The following is a 19,500-nucleotide window of genomic DNA, read 5'->3' as shown; positions in this document are numbered from 1 at the left end:
GTTATGTATGCTATGGAATACCTTATTCAAGTAGATGTAATGTATTCTGGAAGTGACTGTAGGTATATTGTAAATCTTGCGCAATTGTTGGGAATTATATTCTTGGGGGTGCATGTGTATGATTCTTAAGCAATTGTTTTGGATAGTTTCAAGCTTCTTCAGATGAGTTATGTTACCGCCAAAAATAAGACTAGCACCATACTCGAATACGGGACGAATAAATGAAAGGTAGAAATGTCTACTCAGATTTCTATTGAGATATTTACGAATTTTTCGAAATATGTAAATATGGTGATAGATTTTACGAATATAGTTATTTATTTGATAATTAAAATTTAGCTGAGGGTCGATAATGATTCCGAGATATTTTAAATGATTGCTCAAAGGTACTCTGGCGTCATTAAGGGTAATATCTATCGTGTTAGCCGGGATTCCCTTACCGGTGTGAAGCACCATGGCCTTCGTCTTTGCAACGTTAAGTTTCAGGTTGTTCATGTTGTACCACGTTAATACTTTGGGGAATGAGTTTTCCATTTTCTCCTTTACATCCTGGTACGTATCTCCAACATGGACGAGAAGGCAGTCATCTGCGTACAGAGTAATCGACAAATCAGAATTTATTAGTGTGATATCGTCAATAAATAGGTTGAATAATTTTGGGCCAAGTATAGAGCCTTGTGGAATGCCTGCAGACACTGACTGCTCGGTGGAAAGTGAACATCCTACTTTCGTTGAGATTTTTCTATTTGCGAGAAAACTTTCCATCCAGAGAATTGTTTTGCTATTGAAACCAAATCTGTTCTTTAATTTTTCTATTAGCAAATTGTGATCAACGGTATCGAAGGCTTTGCATACGTCCAGGGAAATTAATCCAACTAGGGAATTGCTTTTTTTGTCCAGTGTCTCGCGCCATTCATTAATTAAACTAAGTAATAATAATTCCGAGGATACATCCTTCCTGAATCCATACTGTCGATCAGACATCAGATTGTTGGCTTCCAGGAAAGTTGTCAGTTGCTTCTCTATTACTTTTTCCATAACTCGGCTTAATGTTGAGGTTAAGGAAATCGGCCTGTAGTTACACGCTAGGGTAGGAGATCCAGATTTGTGAATTGGGGTTATTATGGAGTGCTTCCAGCTCGTTGGAAATTGGCCACGTTTGAAGGACGTGTTTATTATGTCGGCGAGGGGCTCCGCTATAAGTGGGGCCAACACCACCAGAACGCTGTTGGGAATGCCGTCCGAACCTCCTGCCTTTTTTACGTTTAATTTATTAAGAATTACCAAAACTTCATCGACCGTAACAGATTTTAATGAGAACTCTTCAATTTGTTGGACAACAGCTGAATTGGGGTCTTTTCTTAGAATATTTATGTTCGAATTGCGAGGATTAACGTGCGCCGATGCTTTGCATATATTAGAAAAATGAATATTTAAATAATGAGCTATGTCGGACGGGCTGGTTAAGAGGACATTGTCGACTAGTAAATGATTAATTGTAGTTTTTGATTCTCTTCCCGTGATCTCATTGATAACCTTCCATTTGCAGTTGTTATTGCTAGTGGTCTGGTTCACCATATCTCGGTAGTAATTTACTTTTGCCTGCCTAGTAATTGTTGTGCAATGATTTCTAAAAGATTTGTATTGCTCCCACGTATAGTCACGAGAAGGATCCACCGCGTTCTTGAACAAGCGGTTCTTCTGTGAAATTAATTTAATAATTTGAGGGGTGATCCAGGGCTTCCCGCTTTCTCTCACCCTGAGAGTTTTCAAGGGAGCAAATTCGCCGAGTGCAGTCGAAATGAGAGACTGCAGATGACTGACCTTGTCGTCCACGGTTAAGTCGGGAGATGTACTTGCGTAGAACGGAAGAGAGGACGCGAAGGTGAAAAAATTAGGTTCGTATATTTTATGAATTTTACGGGTAGTAATTAGCTTCCTTGGCGTGCGCGTTATATTAATTTTGAGTGTGGTGTAAACGAGAAAATGGTCACTCATGTCCTCATAGACAGTTCGTGTGACTGTGTGCAAGTGAGGGTTCGAGGAATAAATGTGGTCGATTAACGATTCGGATGTCCACGTAATTCTTGTAGGCAGAGTAACGAGTTGTTTGTGTCCTAGGACTGATAACGTTTCCATTAACGTATCTAAGTCTTTGTCATCTTTCAGCAAATTTACATTCATATCTCCAAGGAATATTGATAGATGGCTCGGTGGTAAGCTACCGATCATCCTTTGCAAGATTTCGCACGCTTTTACAACCGATCCGCTGGGAGGTCTATATCCGCAACCTACGATAACACTTTTATTTGTTTTTGGGCACGAAACTCGCACCCATAGTCCTTCAAGGTCACTTTCATTGACCGAAATTACGTTAGAGGCAAGAAGGTTGTTCTTAACGAAAATAGCGGTACCGCCTCCCCGGGTGTCTCGGTCGTTTCTAAAGAGATGGAAATTTGGAATGCTGTATAGAGGGTCAGGAATAGATGATTGAAGCCACTTTTCGCTCAATGCGATAACATCGAATTTTGTTATTTCGGATGCGGAGAATTCCGTGAATTTGTTGTCGAGGGACTGAACGTTGAGGTGGCAGATGTGAATGTGGCCTTCCCCCTGTGCGAGCTGGACGTCCGGCAGGGTAGGATACGACCTCAAAAGCACTTGCTTTAAACCTGTCGGCCCCTTGAAATGTGGGTCAGCGGTTGGGGAGGGGGTGTCTTCGAGGCTAGCTACTTGGGGTGGAAAATCAGCCATTTCTTGCGGACGCGAATGACCGCGGTGTGACTGCAAGTGTTGCAAACTCAGTATCAGCTATGGCGCAATTCGTAAACTGTCTTCTCCTTGTTTGTTCAGTGCATCTGGGGGGATCGGGGAAGATAAGTACGGACTTGTGGGGTGAGTTTGTAAAAGTAGGGGGTGTTAAAAATTTGAGATCCTGAGAGTGAAATTTAGACATTTGCATAAATGAGGTAGATGATATGAAATAATTAATAGCTATTTAAAATTATTTGAATGAGATTGAAAAGGTACTTTCAATTCTTACAATGAAAATTTGAATTAAAAAAAATGAAAAAGAAAAAAGAGAAAAAAAAGAACGAAAATAAAATAAAAATAAAAAACACTTGAGAATGACACAAACTAAAAGGCGGTTGAATAGCAATGTTCCCAGCAAACGATCACTGTGTTTTGTTTTAGAGGCGACCAAGTTCATCAAAAGTTGTGACGTAGTGCCTGACATTGTTTCTTTTAACCACAATGCGGCCATCGAATGTCCACACACACTTCATACCGAATTTCTCGATTGCTCCCCTGTAGAGCTGCAATCTGGAGAAGCACAAGTCTTCTTTGATAGAGATTCTACTACCTTTAAGCTTTTTCTTGGAGTTAAAAACTCTGGCCCGGGAATGATAGTTTGTAAATTTAACAATGATTGGTCTGATCTTACCTTCAGATTCGGCCCCTATCCTGTGACTCCTGCATATTTCAGATGGCTGCAATTTCACTGCTAGCTGTTCCTCAAACAGAGAGAGAGAGCGACATTGTCTGTGTTTTCATTCGGGGTCTCCGGAATCCCGAATATCCGGATACTGTTCCGCCTCTGATACTGCTCCAGATCCACCACCTTTTCTTCTAATTTCACCAGCTGTTTCTTGACCTCTTGGTTTTCTTCATTCTTCCTCCTAAGCTCTTCCTCGAACTGGTGAACTTTCTCTGTGTTAAAGTCGAGGAGATCTTGTAGACGAGCCACCACTGCTTTTGTGATTGAGTCTATGAGGCAATCCTTGATCATCGATAGAATGTCAGGGGATTGCACCACTGACTTCACCTCCTCCGTCACTTGTTTCAGTAAGTTCGGGGGAAAACACTGCCAATTCACACGCACACGAAAGTTCAATAGAAGGAGCACACTGCGTAAAGATAATCTTATTTTCGTACACGATACTGTTCCTACAGCTATTGTTTCACGCCAGTAAAATGCTACAAATGACTGCAATTTTTTCCTTCTCCTTCTTTATAGAAAGTGCTGGGACAGCGTAATTTGCCCGTCTAGCTAGCTGGCTAGCTAGCTGCCGCTACTAATTTTAAATTGAGCGTTAAGATTTAACATAAATTTACATAATAACAAATCATTTCTGTGCTATCATTTTGTAAAAAGATTAGTGTTAAATGTTTCCTTCTAATGCCGATGCCAGATGCAAAGATAGTTTTTTTTTTTTTTTTAATATACAGACATGTGATCTGATGTTCCCATATTAAAAATAAAGCGAACAGAGTACTGAATACTTGAGATTGTAATGCAGGTCCTGTGAAGTAGGGTTGTTAAAGTTCCAGGAACCCATTAATTTAATGGATTCTATTGGGTTCCGCTGTAGGACCGGAACCTTTTTCTCGCATAATTTAAATTCGGTCCAAGTTGCGTATTTTTAAATTGAGCGGGGAAAAGTTTCCTGGACCGTATTTGAATTCATCCTGACTAAAGGTTTCTGCATCGAATTAAAATGCTTTATATATAAAAAGGTTCTTTAAGGCCTAGAGCCAATTTACACTTGCCGATTTTCTCTTCAGGACCTGAATTGAATTTATTTACAATTCCTAGAAATTACCATCCCTGAGATTGCTAAAGATCCAGAAATCCATACATTCAAATGAGTTCTATTTTGTACCGTAACACGACGCGTAGCTTTCTCCTCCCACAATTTAAATTCTACCCAAGTTGGTTCTGTTTAATTAAAAAAAAAGGTTCCTGGAATGTATTTTAATTGATCCAGAAAATAGGTTCTTGAACCGTATTTAAACTGAACTGGTGAAAACAGTTCCTGGACCAAATTGAAATTCAGTCAGAAAAAAAGGTTCCTGGACCGTATTTAAATTCAGCCGGAGAAAACGTTCCTGGACCGAATTCAAAATGATCTGGAAAAAAGGTTCCTGGACCGAATTGAAATGCTTTACAGATAGAAAGGTTCTTTACAGTCCAGAACCAATTTACGCTTCATGATTTTCTCTCCTGGACCGGAATTGAATTCGTTTAAAATCCCTGGACCTTTAAGAAACCTGCTGGGAAGTATTACGAAGCATGTCTAATTAGTAATTCTTGCATAAAGTGATTTTTCGGATGTTGACAAAATATTTGAGACATTAAATTTAGAGAATATTATGGACAAGTTCAATTGATTTTGGACGTTTTTCACATGTTGGTCAGTATTTATTATTAATGTTTAATGGTGCTAGGTGTCACCTTTTCTTCTTCTCTCTTAAGTGTTTTTAGGAGGAAATCCATAATTTCCACCTTCCCATTTAATGCAGCATAATGAAAGAGTGATCTGTTTATTCCATCCACCTGTGAAATATACTTCAAAACACTGCCCCCATTTTTCTCAATGGTTCTGATGAGGAATTCTGTAACCTCCAATCTTCCATTTTCTACAGCACAATGAAGGATAGTTTTGCCCACATCATCCACGTCAATTGTTCTAATGCATATCGTTCTATTGTTTAGTACATGATAATGAACGGTAGATGTGTTTTCATCGTCCACCTGTGAAATATACTTCAAAACACTGCCCCCATTTTTCTCAATGGTTGTGATAAGAAATTCCATAACCTCCAAATTTCCATTTTTAGCAGCGTAATAAAGTGGAGTTCTCCTAGATCGGGATGGCTCTGAAAGGTATCTTAAGACATTTCCTCCACTTTCTCTAATTTTCTCAACTAGAAATTGGATGAAAAATGCATCTTTCACCATGCAAGCATTATGAATTAGACTATATTCAAAATAATATCTCTGGGAAATATGATTTAAAAAGTCTACATTACCCGGGACATCAATCAATTTCATGATGGCTAACTGAAATAACTCCTTCCGACCTCGTATTAAGCATGTGCGTAAGATCGATATAATTTCAGATTCCTTTCTCGTAAAGTATTTTGTAATATTTTCTCCATTATCTTCAATCTTTTCAAGTAGAAACTTGAACAAATCATCATTGCCATGTTCTACCGCATTGTATATTAATGTAAGTGCATCATTTTCTTGACGAAACAGCATAATATCCTCCTCGTTCTCCTCTAGTGTTGAGAGAAGCAACTTCACAATTTCAAACGAACAACTTTCAAAACTTGCTTCTTCGAGAAACTGTGAGCACACTTTCCTTACCAATGATTTTGTTTTAACACCTTGACCAATGTAATAATCGCCAAAATAAGGTAGTCTATACTCATGCAAGTTCTTAGTATAGTAATTTAGTATATTATCTCCTCTTTCAAGGATCTTTTGCACAAAATACTCGGAACATGAATAATTGAAGGAAAGAATGGCATGGTCTAAGGCAGACCAACCATTCTCTTTCCGAGCAATGTACTGAAGACTCTCCTCACCTGCTGCCTCTAGAGCATCGAGTACCATGCTCATACAATCTTCATCCCATCTGGATTTAACACAGAGCAAGAGGATGTCTTGAAAGTACTCTTTAGGAAGAAGATCAAGCCTGGCGTTTTGCATAAGGAATTCGAGAACCTCCCTGTCTTTGTGCTTACCAATATATGTTATTATCAAATCCATGTATTTTGCCACGTAAAGGAGCATCTCTTTCTCGTCTTTCACTAATTCTCGCAGAAGAACTATTAACTCATTTGAGCATTTCCCTGACGAGGGTCCCTGAGCCAGAATTACTTCATGTGGCAAAGCCCTCTCTGAAAGTGCATGGCGAATAGAAGTTTTTCCTTCTCGATCCTCCTTCTTAAGATACTCCACAACGTTCCCACCACTTCCACGCAGTTTGGAAACAACATACTGAATTAAATCTGCGGATCCATATTTAGCAGCAAAGTGCAGAATTGTCATTCCTTGATCATGGGTTATAGAAAAGCACCGTAGAATATCTTTCTCATTTTTTATTACTTTTGAGAAGATAAATTTAACCACTACAGTTCTGTTGTATTCAATTGCATACTGAAGTGGGGTTTTATGCGTACAATCTTCTGTACTGAAATAACGTAAAATGCTGGATTCATTTTTCTTTGCCTTGCTCTTCAAGCAATGGAAAATGAATTCCAATATGCGTACCTGACCAAATTTAGCTGCATTATGAAGTAGTGTCTTCCTATATTTCTCTGTTTTGATAACTTCCTTTAGAACATACTTTCCTCTCCTACCTATTTCCATTAGTAGGCGGATTACAATTTCTTCCTTACCACGAACAGAAGCTAAACTTAAAACACTTTCACCAAGCGTGTTTTCGTCTAAAATATATTTCAGAGTATTCTGTCGTCTCTTCTCCATTCTGCTGAGAGAGTATTCCAGTAAAGTCATACTAGGTAAAATTGCACAATGTGTAGTACACTGACTGCTGCAAATGTACTGGAATATTTCCTCGTCAATTTCTTGTTCTAGTCTTGACAAAAGATAGAGAGCAACATTTGTGCTAGAATGTGAAAGAGCAGTTTGGAGAAAACTTAGTTGGATTCTGAATCTTAGGGCTCGACGTTTGAACTTCTGTATTATTTGAAACAGAAAGTCTGTGAGATCGACGTAATCATGTTTGATAGCAAAAGTTATCAAATTGTCTTCCCCCTTTAATTTCTGATGTAAGATTTCTATCAAGAAATGTTCATCTTCCTCCTGTAGTTTCTGTAATAAACACAGAATAACGTTTTCAGTGCTGTCTTGCAATAACTCAACAAATGAACTTCCTCTTTTTCCAATGTTACTGATGAAATTAGTCACTTTTCTGCCACTTTCCATAATTTTATTAAGGATCATCTCAAGCAATTCTATGTTCCTCGATAAAACAGCGCACTCGAGCAGAGAATGTGCATGTTTTTCCAAAGGTAATGAATAATCCACAAATGTATGGGATGCGAGATGATGAACAAGAGGGGCTCCTTCCTTCTCTATTGTGCCAAGTAGCAGTTCGCATATTTCGAGATGATTATTAATTGCAGCATATGACAGTGGCGAATAACCCTCCGTGTCTACTTGAGTAATGTAATGTAAAAGTTTTCTCTCCTTGCTCCAGTTTTTATTCAGGAGATACTCAACAAGATCATGGCATGAAAAGGAGGAATGATCCATCATTTCCCTTGGGTCATTATGTAAAATCTTTTCGACTTCTTGTTTAACCTCGTCCTTAAGCAAATTCACAATATATGTGTGATTTCGTTCTTCAGCATAATCGATGCTTGTTTTTCCTGAAAAGTCACCCTGCAAAATAAATCCCAAAGTAGTGTTATTGTTTGCAAGAATTTGTTCCAACAACATGTCATATAGTTGGTTCTCATTACTTCCAAACTCAGGGTAATTCTGGTCAGAACCAAAATAAAAAATCTTTCCATTTGTTTTCATTTGCTGAAGCAGGAATTTTACGACTGCTTTCTGTCCAGAAAAAGCAGAAACATGTAAGAATGTCTGTTGTGAAAAGTCTTCTCGTGAGATTACACGTTCCTTCTCCTTGACTAGATTTAACATGTATATAAACAGCTGTTCTCTTTCCCTCCACAATGCATAATGCAGCAGTGTATGCCTTTGGTTGTCCTCTTCACAGATTAATGATGAAACATCTTCTCCTTCTTCGTCATACTTTGAGATAAGATATCTTATGAAGTATTCAGTTCCGTAAGCAGCTACAAAATGCAGAAATGATATCCTTGATAGGAAATTTAGATTCGCGTAAGGGTTGAGTTTGCCTATAGTTGGCTTTACTTTGTCATATAAATTGTCCAAACCTCTCGGTTTGTACTTGAAACTACGGGTACTTACTTTTCCTTTACGCACCTTTTGCATTAGCTTTAAAAAGACGTTCATTTGGATAGCTTCTTGAAGCGCTTGATGGTCTTCGCTCTCTCGGCTTTCCAGTTCACTCTGAAGAGCTTTCGCTTTCCTTCATTCAGAAGCTGCCATTATCATAGTTCCCATGACATGTGGCAATAAAGCTGTGAAATCAATGTCTCTTACTTCTATACTCTCAAGCATTACTTGCACACATTTCAAACGACAAGAATATGCAGCTATCAACAAAGGCGCTTTCCAATATTTGTTCATCCAGAATATTACGTTTACAATGCTTACCTCACAATACTTCTTGTAAATATCTATTATGAAGCTCACAACTTCAAAGTTACCTTGATCTATTGCAATATGTAACCCGGTATTAGAGTGTTTATCAGTAGATAAAACAATCTTCGAAATTGATGAATGAGGTTTTCCTTGCGATGAGCATAGATGCTTAAGCATCATTTTAAGGTGTTCCAAATCTCCATTCCTGCATAAATATCTGAAGAGAATACACCATTCCTCTCTCTTTAATTGTACTTTCTTCTCGGTAGTGAGAAATATACTGCATAACTTCCAGTATTTAAAGCAAGCAGCCAATCTCGCTGCTGTTAGATTATGAAGTACATCCTTTTGGACTACGTCAGAGCCTTTGCCCAAGAGGAGTCGAAGTATGTCGTGATGTGTATAAGCTACAGCCAGGTGAACTGCCGTTCTTTGAAGTTTGTCTCCTTTATTTATTCCTTCACCTTTCTCTATTTCTCTGTATACTGTAGCAAGATCATTAAATATCACAGCAGTGTGAAGCTTTGTTGTTGCAGCCATACTGTCCACGAACGTACGTATTATCAAATATTGTGATTTGTAAAATTTCTCTTGTAACAGCTTTAGTGTTTCCGTTCTCAAATGATTCGACATTAACATGTCAAAGAAATGAATTGCACAAAAATACTCAGAAAATATACGGTGAGTGAAACTAAGATCTACACCGTTAGCTTTCTGAAGAATACCAATTCTGAGAAGTTGAGTATCATCAACAAGCACCTTGTTGTCTCTCTGCATTTCACGATGGTCAGAACTGGACCCAACATGAAATAATGCATTTAAGGCGTGTGTAATACAAATCCTTCTATGTTCATCACATACAAGATCTAAGATTCGTTCAAAAAACAATCCTCTATCTGAAACAACTTCTTGAATATATTGCGAATAGCGCTTTCTTTCATATTTCTCAAACAGCTGAAACACATTCATAGTTTCGTCTATGTTAAAATGGTTATCAGATGCGTTGCAGTAAATTCTACAGCTTTCTTCGTAAACCTCTGCAAGCAACATCAACTGGAGTGGTGTATCTACAAAACTCATTTTCAGGTAACTTTCTGGCATAGAGGATGCTTCCAAAAGGCTCCTCGAATAGACATAAGCGCGTTCGGTTTCATCATCATCTAGACCAAGTTTCTCTCTCCAAGCGTTTGCCAAATATTCCTCACTTTGATTTTTTAAAAATGGTTTCAAACGATGTGCAATGCACGATGCAGCTCTTTCCAGTTCAGCTTTGTAATGCAGTCGTGATGTTATAATCACCCTCCCATTAGTGTTTCTCTGCAGCATTTGTAAGATTTGGTTAACCTTTTCTCTGTGCTCGAACTCTATTTCACCATATCCATCCAAGAAGAGGGAAAAATTATGAGTATGTTCCAGAGAATGCCGGAATAACAACTTAGATAGACTGTCGTCATCGTTAAGCAAATCTGTTAAGATGTATGACAAGTCTCCAAAACTTGTATTATCTTGCATTCGTGACAATACATCTGTTATATCTTTAAGATTTACTCTCACAACCCACCTTCTAGGATCACGTTCCTTTTCTTTCTGGGCTAGGTAACTGAGTAGAGTCGATTTTCCCATTCCTGGCTCTGCAGTTATAATCACAGTCATTTTATCTGAAATGTCTTGAATATCAAAGCGAAAATTATTATATGCAGAAGCTTGAATTCCACGTATGAAACCATAAGTATCACTCCACCTTAGTACAAACTTCCAGTGTGAAATTTTGGAAATATATAATTTATGTATGTTCTTCTGAGGAAATGTTTCACACAAGGATATGTACTTCCTGTTGGCAACCTCTACATGCAACAGGAAAATGTTTTCCCTTCCCTTGCATAATTTCAATATTTCACCAAGATTGCCATCTTCATGTTCCAAATCTCTACTTATGTCACAATTTAGGTTCACAATAACAAACAAATCTTCAATCGGACTGTACAATATTCTGTTTTTCACTGCATTCTCAATATACAAGTTACGTGCGACAAAATTCTCAACGACGTCTTGTACTTTCCCTGGATCTTTACCTACCACAATATCTCCCTGTGTCACTAAGGCCTCTATTACTTGAGGACCAAGGCATGGCATGTGTTTTACACCTACAATATCATGCAGTTGAACAGAGGCATTTTGAAAGCTAATTACTTTTTTCATTAGCAATTGTTTGAAGTCCTCAGAAAAGGAATTGAAACTGTAGGCATGATCATTGTAACACGTTGGTTTGTGTATCTCCAACATTTCTCCTGTGTTGTATTCCACTGAAGTTTCAATCACAAGCACAAATTTTGAAAGCTTCTTGTTTGTGTTTTCTACTGTTGTTTCTAAGCCAACTTTTCTTCCTTCTTTCTCAGCACTTCCTTTGAAATATTTTAACATTTTCTGGAGATTTTCCTTATTCTCTCGCAATGTTTTCTCATCTGTACATAAAATTATAACAACACCTTCATTGTTGACGCATGAAGAGCAAATCAAATTATGTAGTTTCTGCAAGCAAGTGATATTCAATACAAAAGTTCTAGAGGAATCAGATGAATGGTCTAAAAGCTTTGTGCAACAGAGTTTTGAGCTTGTGGTTGAAATGCAGATTAAATTGACATTACGTGAATGCATGTCTTGCACAAGATTGTCCATTTTAACCGCACCCTTCTTCACTGGAACTGTATTGCGGAATTCTTCGGAGTACTCAGTGAGCAAGAGAACCAGAACGTCAGTTTCAGTAAAATACCGTTCCTGATTTCCTGCTGCTGGTTTTGCCATCCAATTTCGCAAAGATGTGCACAAAATGTGTTTGAATTTCTTTGGATCATTTACAGTGTCTTCTATTTCTTTCAATTTATCTACCAGAATTTGATCCAGTTCCTCCACTGAAGGTTGTTGAACATAAAACTTTAGCAAGTGTACAAATTCCTGAATGTGTTCATCAGACTTGTCCTTGACACCTGCAGTACATCTCAAATGTCTCTATATGTCCTCATTTACTTCCAACCGGTAAATGCGGGCGTTCTTCTTCCACTTACTGACATTCAAGAATTCATCACTTTCGTTTATTTCGTGAAAAATCAAGTTTATGTTCTTCTTACAATTTATAGTTCTAGTTTCACCTTCCTTGACAAAAGATGCTAAGTCAGCTGTAGTATAAATAATGCAGTCTTTTATGGCAACGTTTTTGAATTCGTCGCGTTCTCGAAAGGTGGAATATCCCTTGAAGTAAGACATCAGGCTGAAGTCTCCGCCCTGAGCAACCAGATCCGCACCTTTAATAGTTGCATCGCCTGTTCTGTGTTTCGCTTGAATAAACCGATATTTGGGCTTGCTGTTTTCTTTGAACATAAACACGACGTCATCGAATTTGTCAGCTGTTGCGTGTTCAATGGAGAGATTGTAGCGAACATTTCCTTGCTCTAGCGCCGATGTCACCAACAACGCTGCTATGTTTATTTGATAATCAGATCCTGTCACAGCCTTAGGGAGAGATGGTGCTTTATGAAACGTTGTCTGCCTCTTTTCTTCCAATCTCAGGTCAGAATGTCCAGCTCTCTGATTTGGAGGTGGGTCTTCTGAAGGTTTTTCCATCGTTGCTCCTAGATCTGGCCGTTTAGTATATGTCTTCAACACGAGATGGCTTTCCCTGTTTCCTAGAATGAGAAACATAGAAAAACTTCACCAACACCAGGAAACATATTTGTAAACATCACCTAGATGTGTAAAATGTCAGCAAGAACGCTTCTTCAATGGGTCCTTATTTACCTTGAACGAGTATCAACATTCGGGCATGTTGTACATTTGTCTGTGGTTAAATATTTATAATTTCAGGTGGTATGAATAAATTTGATAATCTGAAATACTGCAAGTATAAATTTGTTAACAGTTTTTGTTGTTTTATGCACTTTTTATGTTGAGATTGATTATGCGGGACTGAACCAAAATTTACTGGTACTGTGGTACTTCACTGGAGACTGAACCAAGAATCCATTTGCTACAAGGTGCCCTCTCTCCCACCTAGAGATTTGTTTTTGTTTGCTAGCTCCAGAGATGCCCTGGACAGAGTGTAACTTTATTGGCTACGTGAGGAAAGAATGGCACATGCACTAGATTGTGAAATTTTATAACAAGACTTATTGAGCATATCACAGAAGGATAGGGTGAATTTTATATGTATAAAACATAATCTGAACTGAAAATTATGAATATTGTGTTTTTTGTCAAGAAGGCAATTTCTTTGCAAATCGGGCAGTAGTCAGATTTTCAAGTGATCATTACATTTTATGATACTGTACCTCTAACGAAGAACACGGAAACTTTCGACTTCCTGGACGTCCCATTTCCAACTCCTGCTGTCTAATGTGCCTTGTTGTGGGTAACTTAAAGATACAAAGAAGGAAATATTAAGTAAACTGACATATCGAGGAAGAGAACAAGAAATTCAACTTTGAAATATAAAGCTTTGCACTCGTAGTGTACGCAAAATATTAATGCAACGGAAGGTATAGACAGGTCTAAATTATTGAACATATTCTCCTATAAAAATTATTATTATTATTATTGCTGCTTAAATGCTGAAATATACATTTATACGGAAACATATTAAATAAATATAGCACATGTCTCGGTAAGTTGCTCACAACCTGTAACAGCACAAACAAAGTTTACTTTTTCGAGGAAAAGTGGTGAAAACGCTTTACAGTCGTATCATTTTCTAACACATCATCGTAAGACGATGAGATGCCCAAACTTGGTGCATTTGAGGTACTGGAAAATCATCTTTTTTCTGTGTATGGAGTGTCAGGTTATCTCAAGTTCGGGTCACTGCAGTGTTTTGTTTCACATAGATCCACGGCATTAAGGTGGCCTAATCCTGTTCCCATCTCCGATAACTAAAAACACTTTGTGGAAATACCAATATGATAACAGTTTGTTGGAACATTAATTAATAACTATTTATCGAACTACGATGGTAAAATGAATAACAAAACAAGATATCAGCTTTTAATTTATTATGATACTACCCTCATTAGCAAGTTCGTAAAATATATATAACAATATGCTATACAGGGTGAGTCAAAAGTGCCTGACCACCCCTTATGAAATGAAGGGGAGTGTAGATTGCAGCAATTGGCTGGCCATGGTAGTAATATGTTAGGCCTAGGGGGAAACTTTTTGGTGCATGTCATGACAACGTCCGCCATCTTGGTGACCGCCATCTTGGATCCAACTTTAAATAGGAAGGGGGCCTGTGGGGTATGGTTTTTAGCTAGAATTTCACCAGGAATTCAGTGGTGAAGTCATATTTATGAAAACTTTAATGGTAAGGAAGTTATGGGCATTCATTCTTTCATTCTTTGTTTAACTTCAGTCCCCCATTCCAGTTCATTGTGTCTTCTTCACCTTTCTTCTCTATTTCCTTGGACTCCTTCCATTTTCTCACTAGCATTCTCTTCTCCCTTCCTATTTGCTTAGCCTCATCCCACTCTATGTCATGTCCTGTTTCTCTCGTGTGTTTAAACATCGCATTTCTCTCTCTCTTAAGTCGTACATCATCCCTATGTTGTTTCAACCTGTCTTTCAGCCTAGGGATGATGTATGACTTAAGACTTAAGAGAGAGAGAAATGCGATATTTAAACACACGAGAGAAACAGGACATGACATAGAGTGGGATGAGGCTAAGCAGATAGAAAAGGAGAAGAGAATGCTAGTGAGAAAATGGAAGGAAGCCAAGGAAATAGTGAAGAAAGGTGAAGAAGACACAATGAACTGGAATGGGGGACTGAAGTTAAACAAAGAATGGAAGAAGGTGTTAGAAAGAGTGGAGAAGACAAGAGAGAAAGAGGAGAGGAGAAGGAAGAAAAATGAAGGAAAAATAGCGTGAGATAAAGAGTCCAACCACATTCTAGATGGAAGTAAATATGTTTAGCCTTTTAGGTGAAAGTACAGTTGACAAGGAAAAGCCACCAGCTAGAAAGTTCCAGAACAACTTTCTAATAGTCTGGAGGGAATAATGTTTGTGTATACGAGGGGCGTTCAAGTCAATCGGGGACTTATTTTTTTTCCAGGTTTAAATAGACGCCTAGGCTGGAGGTTATGCTGTATGCAGTAGGAACTGGCAACTGTGTGCTGTTACTGGTAGGCGGCGCTTATTTCCCGCGCTTCTGCATAGACCGTTATTCAAGATGGCGGACAACAGTGTGGACGTCTACATGGAACAGCGTGTTGTGATGAAGTTTTTTAATGAACGAGGACAGAAAACCTGCTGAAATTTACAGAAGACTTCAGGCTCAGTACGGTGATGAGACACTCTGTCGCAGTAAGACATTTGAATGGTGTAAGCGCTTCAAAGATGGCCGTATCTTTATTACTGACGATCCCGGTCGTGGTGGATCACAGCCCACGCCAGTCATTCCTGGGAACATTCAGTGCGTGGAGCAGCTGCTCCTGGACAATCGTCGCATAACCTGTCGTGAAATTGCAAGTATCAATACTATACTATCAACAGTGAATATTACTGCAGTGTTCTGCGTGATGTGCATAAGAGTTTATGGAAGAAACGTCCGGGTTTCATCACAAAGGGTGTTCTCTTTTTGCAAGACAATGCACGACAGCATACCGCTCAACGCACATTCCAAACATTCCAGGAAATCGGCTGGGAGATATTACCACACACCCCTATAGTCCTGACTTAGCGCCAAGTGATTTTCACCTGTTTGGACCCCTGAAGGAATTCCTTAGAGGAAAACATTTCAACACTGATGATGAAGTGAAGAATGCTGTCCTACAATGGTTCCGCCGTAATGATAAATCTTTCTATGCCGAAGCATTCCAGTCGTTAGTTAAACGCTGGGATAAGTGTATAACTGTAGCAGGAGGTTATGTGGAAAAATAAATCCAGTTACCACGCTTTGAAATTTGTTCTTCTATTTGTTTTAAAAAAAAGTCCCCGATTGACATGAACGGCCCTCGTATATAATGCCCTTTTTTTGTATCTTGTTACTTTTGTACTTGATACAGAGTCTGAAGAAGACCTTGCTAGAAGGTTGAAACGTTACGTTTAGTTTATGTTCTTAATAAAATAAATTACTGCCTTGGTCAGCATATTTAGTTTTTCATAATCATGGAAACAAGGCTTAATGGTATTACTTCAATGTTTACCCCCATAGAATTTATTTCCAGCCAAGGTTGGGGGGGAGGGTGTAATGTCCCCTGTGGTTGTGCCACTGGCTATTTTTCGTCTGCCCCAGATGATGCGATTCAGGACAGAATGCGAAGTGCACGGCAACTTAATTTTTGTTAAAATCCCTTCTGCCGTGCTATCCCCATCAACGAACTGTAACATTTCTTCGCGAACTTTGGGCTCCTCGACAAAGTTTGAAATGATACTTTACAAAACATATTACGTGGAACATACAGAACGTACTTCCAGGTAAATTACATGTCACGATACAACTCGCGTTAAATTGCCCGAGCATGCCCTGATGATATCTTGAAAGCACCTGAAATTTTTGTTCCAGTGCGACTTGGAGGATAGAGTAGACGGACAATAATACCGCTTAACAACAATGCCAAAAAATAACTCACTGAATGCCGGCCAGGGGCATGGTGCTGATCACATCACCCCGACCACCCCACATCCCTATACGCCTTCATGGCGTGGTGCAAAGCACAGGGGAGCACTTTACTTTTTTTACTTTACTTTATTTTCAGGATACGCCACTGCATTGTATGTTCTGTTTGTTATAGAAGTACAACTGTTAGCTCGCAATTTAGATTTTTCAAATCTTGAGTAACGCAATTTGAAAAGTATGTATGTAACCACTTGTCGCTTCAAGAAGAAGGTTTTTACACAAAATAACATTATAAACTCTAACTTAACACAAGAATTAGATCCATCGCAGAATTGCAATTTTTGTAACAGACCCTCCCAACACACTTTCTTGGCCAGATAAACTGTAGGATATATGAAGAGTATGAGACGTGAAACCGTTTTCAATCTTATCTTCCTCAAACCCCTTTTCAGATAACAATCCTACTTATCATTCGACACTCTCAAAACGAGTCAGATATTTGCTAAAAGTATCTACAACTGAATATTACTTTGTGACCTGTACTTTTATTGTACACTAAATTGTGTAAAAATGTATAGCATTCACTTGAATATACACTATATTATCGCAATTATTGTAGATTTTTTTTGCAAACCGTTTAATTCACTTATAATTTTTATTTCCTCTCTCTCTCCTTTCTTTCTCTCTCTTTTCTTCCTTTCTTTCTCTCTTATTTCTCCAATATGGAGTGTCAAGGGCCTAACATTAAGGCTACATAGATATGCAAAAATTATGAGTTTCGTTGTAAACAGTGATAAATTAATAATAATTATATGTGTGGGAAGATTGTTACAATAACTCCAATAAATATTGAAATGAATTGTATTTTAATCAGGGAGAAGGAGTTTGTATGTGAAGGTTGAAGTAATAGGGATATGCATGTAGTTTTCAAGATATCGTTTGAATTTTGTGAGTTCAATAAGCGAAAGCAGTGACGTAGTAAAATATGGAGTGTCAAGGAGTGTGCAAATTATTTTTCTGAGTATTTTATATAGGATACCTGTGCACTGTACTGAGAATTAAAAATTTGAATTGCTCTCATTCAAGTAAATGTTAACTGTAAAGTTACTAACTAAACTTACTCACTAACTCTCTAGTCTTCTAAACACGCAGGTTTATGACTTCCATGTGTTCCTATCCTGGGCAAGACCAATCTAATATTTTTTCACCCATACAAATTTTCATTAGGTCCATCTCAAGGTTATCCCTCCATCTTCGTCTTGGTCTTCCTACAAGTATCTTACCATCAGGTTTCCCAACAAGAATCCTGTAAACTCTTCTTTTCTCGCCCATTCGTGCCACATGGCCTGGCCACCTAAGTCTTCTTGATTTAATCATTGTAATAATATCTGGACATAATACAAATTATGCAGTTCTAAATTATGTAATCTTCTCTACTCACCTGTCTCCTCATTCCTATTTGGTCCAAATACTTTTCCAAGGATTCTACGTATTTTCAAATACTCTTAATTTATGTTCCTATTCTAATGTAAGGGACCGAGTTGCATATCCATATAATACTGCAGGCTATACTACCATAATACTGTAACGTTATTACTATTATGAACTGGTTACTAATTTAAATATGGCTGTATATTATGTCATGTACATTAGATAAAGCTTTGTAATTTGAAATACGATTCCCAAAGGCAAGTAAGTTGAAAAATGGGTCTAATTATGATTGTTGATTTCTACTTAATAATTCATGGTAGTGTCCTTATTTTGGAGAAAGTAAATAGATTCAATTAACGAAACAATAAACACTGTGAGTTGACGCAACTTACCAGAAAGCGTCAAATTCCTCTCTCGGATTAGAAGTGTATGAAGAGTATCTTCCAGCAAGCGTTCCATTACAGGCCATCTCAGTGCCACACAGGGGCGTAGAAAGACTCATGGGACCCCGGGGCAGGCTACTCAAGTGGGGCACCCCAGTCACTGCTCTTATAATAGCTGGATCTACGAAATCAAAATTTGAAATTTTAGCATATGGGGTAATTTTCTTGATTATGATTAAAGATGTTTTTATTTGTTCTTGTCAAATGCTAGACTAAAAAGGAGTGTGCATGAAATAAACTAACAAAATAGATACTGTGAAATACATTCTTTACCCATAAAAAAATAAGATTATGATTATTTGATTCGACTTAAATAATTAAGACTTTCTTGATTTGTTGTCTGCACAAGAATCAATTACTTTGTTAAAATTGATATTTTTAACTCTGCAATTTTCAATAGAAAGTAAAGGTGACGAATAAAACGTTGCTAACTCTTAGTACTGCATAAACGACTCTTTTTAAATTTCAATTTAGAAAACGATGTCTGCCTTTGCTACTGTGACAAGGACAGTAAGCGACACGAAACAAGCCGTGCACACATCAGGGTAACTGGAAGTCAATGAACTAGTTTTATCTCAAGCGTCTTATCTAGAACGCCTCGGTGTTCGCAGCATTGCCAACTTATTTTCCGTTGGGAATTGTTTTTCCTCCTATTTAATCTGGGGTTGGCTGTACCACTCTCTGAAAGTATCACAGAAAGTGTCAACTGACAAAGAAGCAGCACCGCCAGAGCTTCTTCGCATTATAACCTGCAAACGTCTTCAAGGCTCCACAAGGGGCCTTGCAGCTGTAGGAAAATTGGGCTTAAGTGTTCAGTGATATGTAAGCATTACGAAGATTAACTTGTTCAAAACCTGACACTGTTCTGTACTCTGTCCAGGGAATCTCTGGAACATGATCGTGCAATTCTGTTCCCTCTCACGCGTTCGTTGGTTGAGTATTCTCAAGTTACTACCTGCACAAGAGACCTGT

General features: G+C 38.1%; 1 protein-coding gene across 4 annotated transcripts in view; it reads right to left on the bottom strand.

Moving 5' to 3' along the window:
- Positions 1–19,500, bottom strand: part of LOC145999699 (uncharacterized) — an 80,644-nt gene that overhangs the window by 48,562 nt on the left and 12,582 nt on the right. For 2 of the 4 annotated variants that reach the window (XM_083136944.1, XM_083136945.1), the window contains exon 2: positions 18,478–18,649. The exons of 1 other annotated variant lie outside the window; for it this stretch is intronic. Coding sequence is in view for 1 of the 3 variants with exons in the window: in XM_083136949.1 (XP_082993075.1) it covers positions 12,693–12,732; positions 18,478–18,649 (212 nt within the window). In the remaining 2 variants the exon portion in view is untranslated. Of the gene's footprint in view, positions 1–12,194; positions 12,733–18,477; positions 18,650–19,500 lie in introns of those variants that run through there. One more of the 4 variants, XM_083136949.1, reaches the window with a different exon arrangement.

This window comes from Lepisma saccharinum, chromosome 15, assembly GCF_977018435.1.
Source record: "Lepisma saccharinum chromosome 15, izLepSacc3.1, whole genome shotgun sequence".
Taxonomy (NCBI): Eukaryota; Metazoa; Arthropoda; class Insecta; order Zygentoma; family Lepismatidae; genus Lepisma; species Lepisma saccharinum.
The sequence above is the reverse complement of the archived record's forward strand: the minus strand, read 5'-3'. Positions and strand labels throughout refer to the sequence as shown.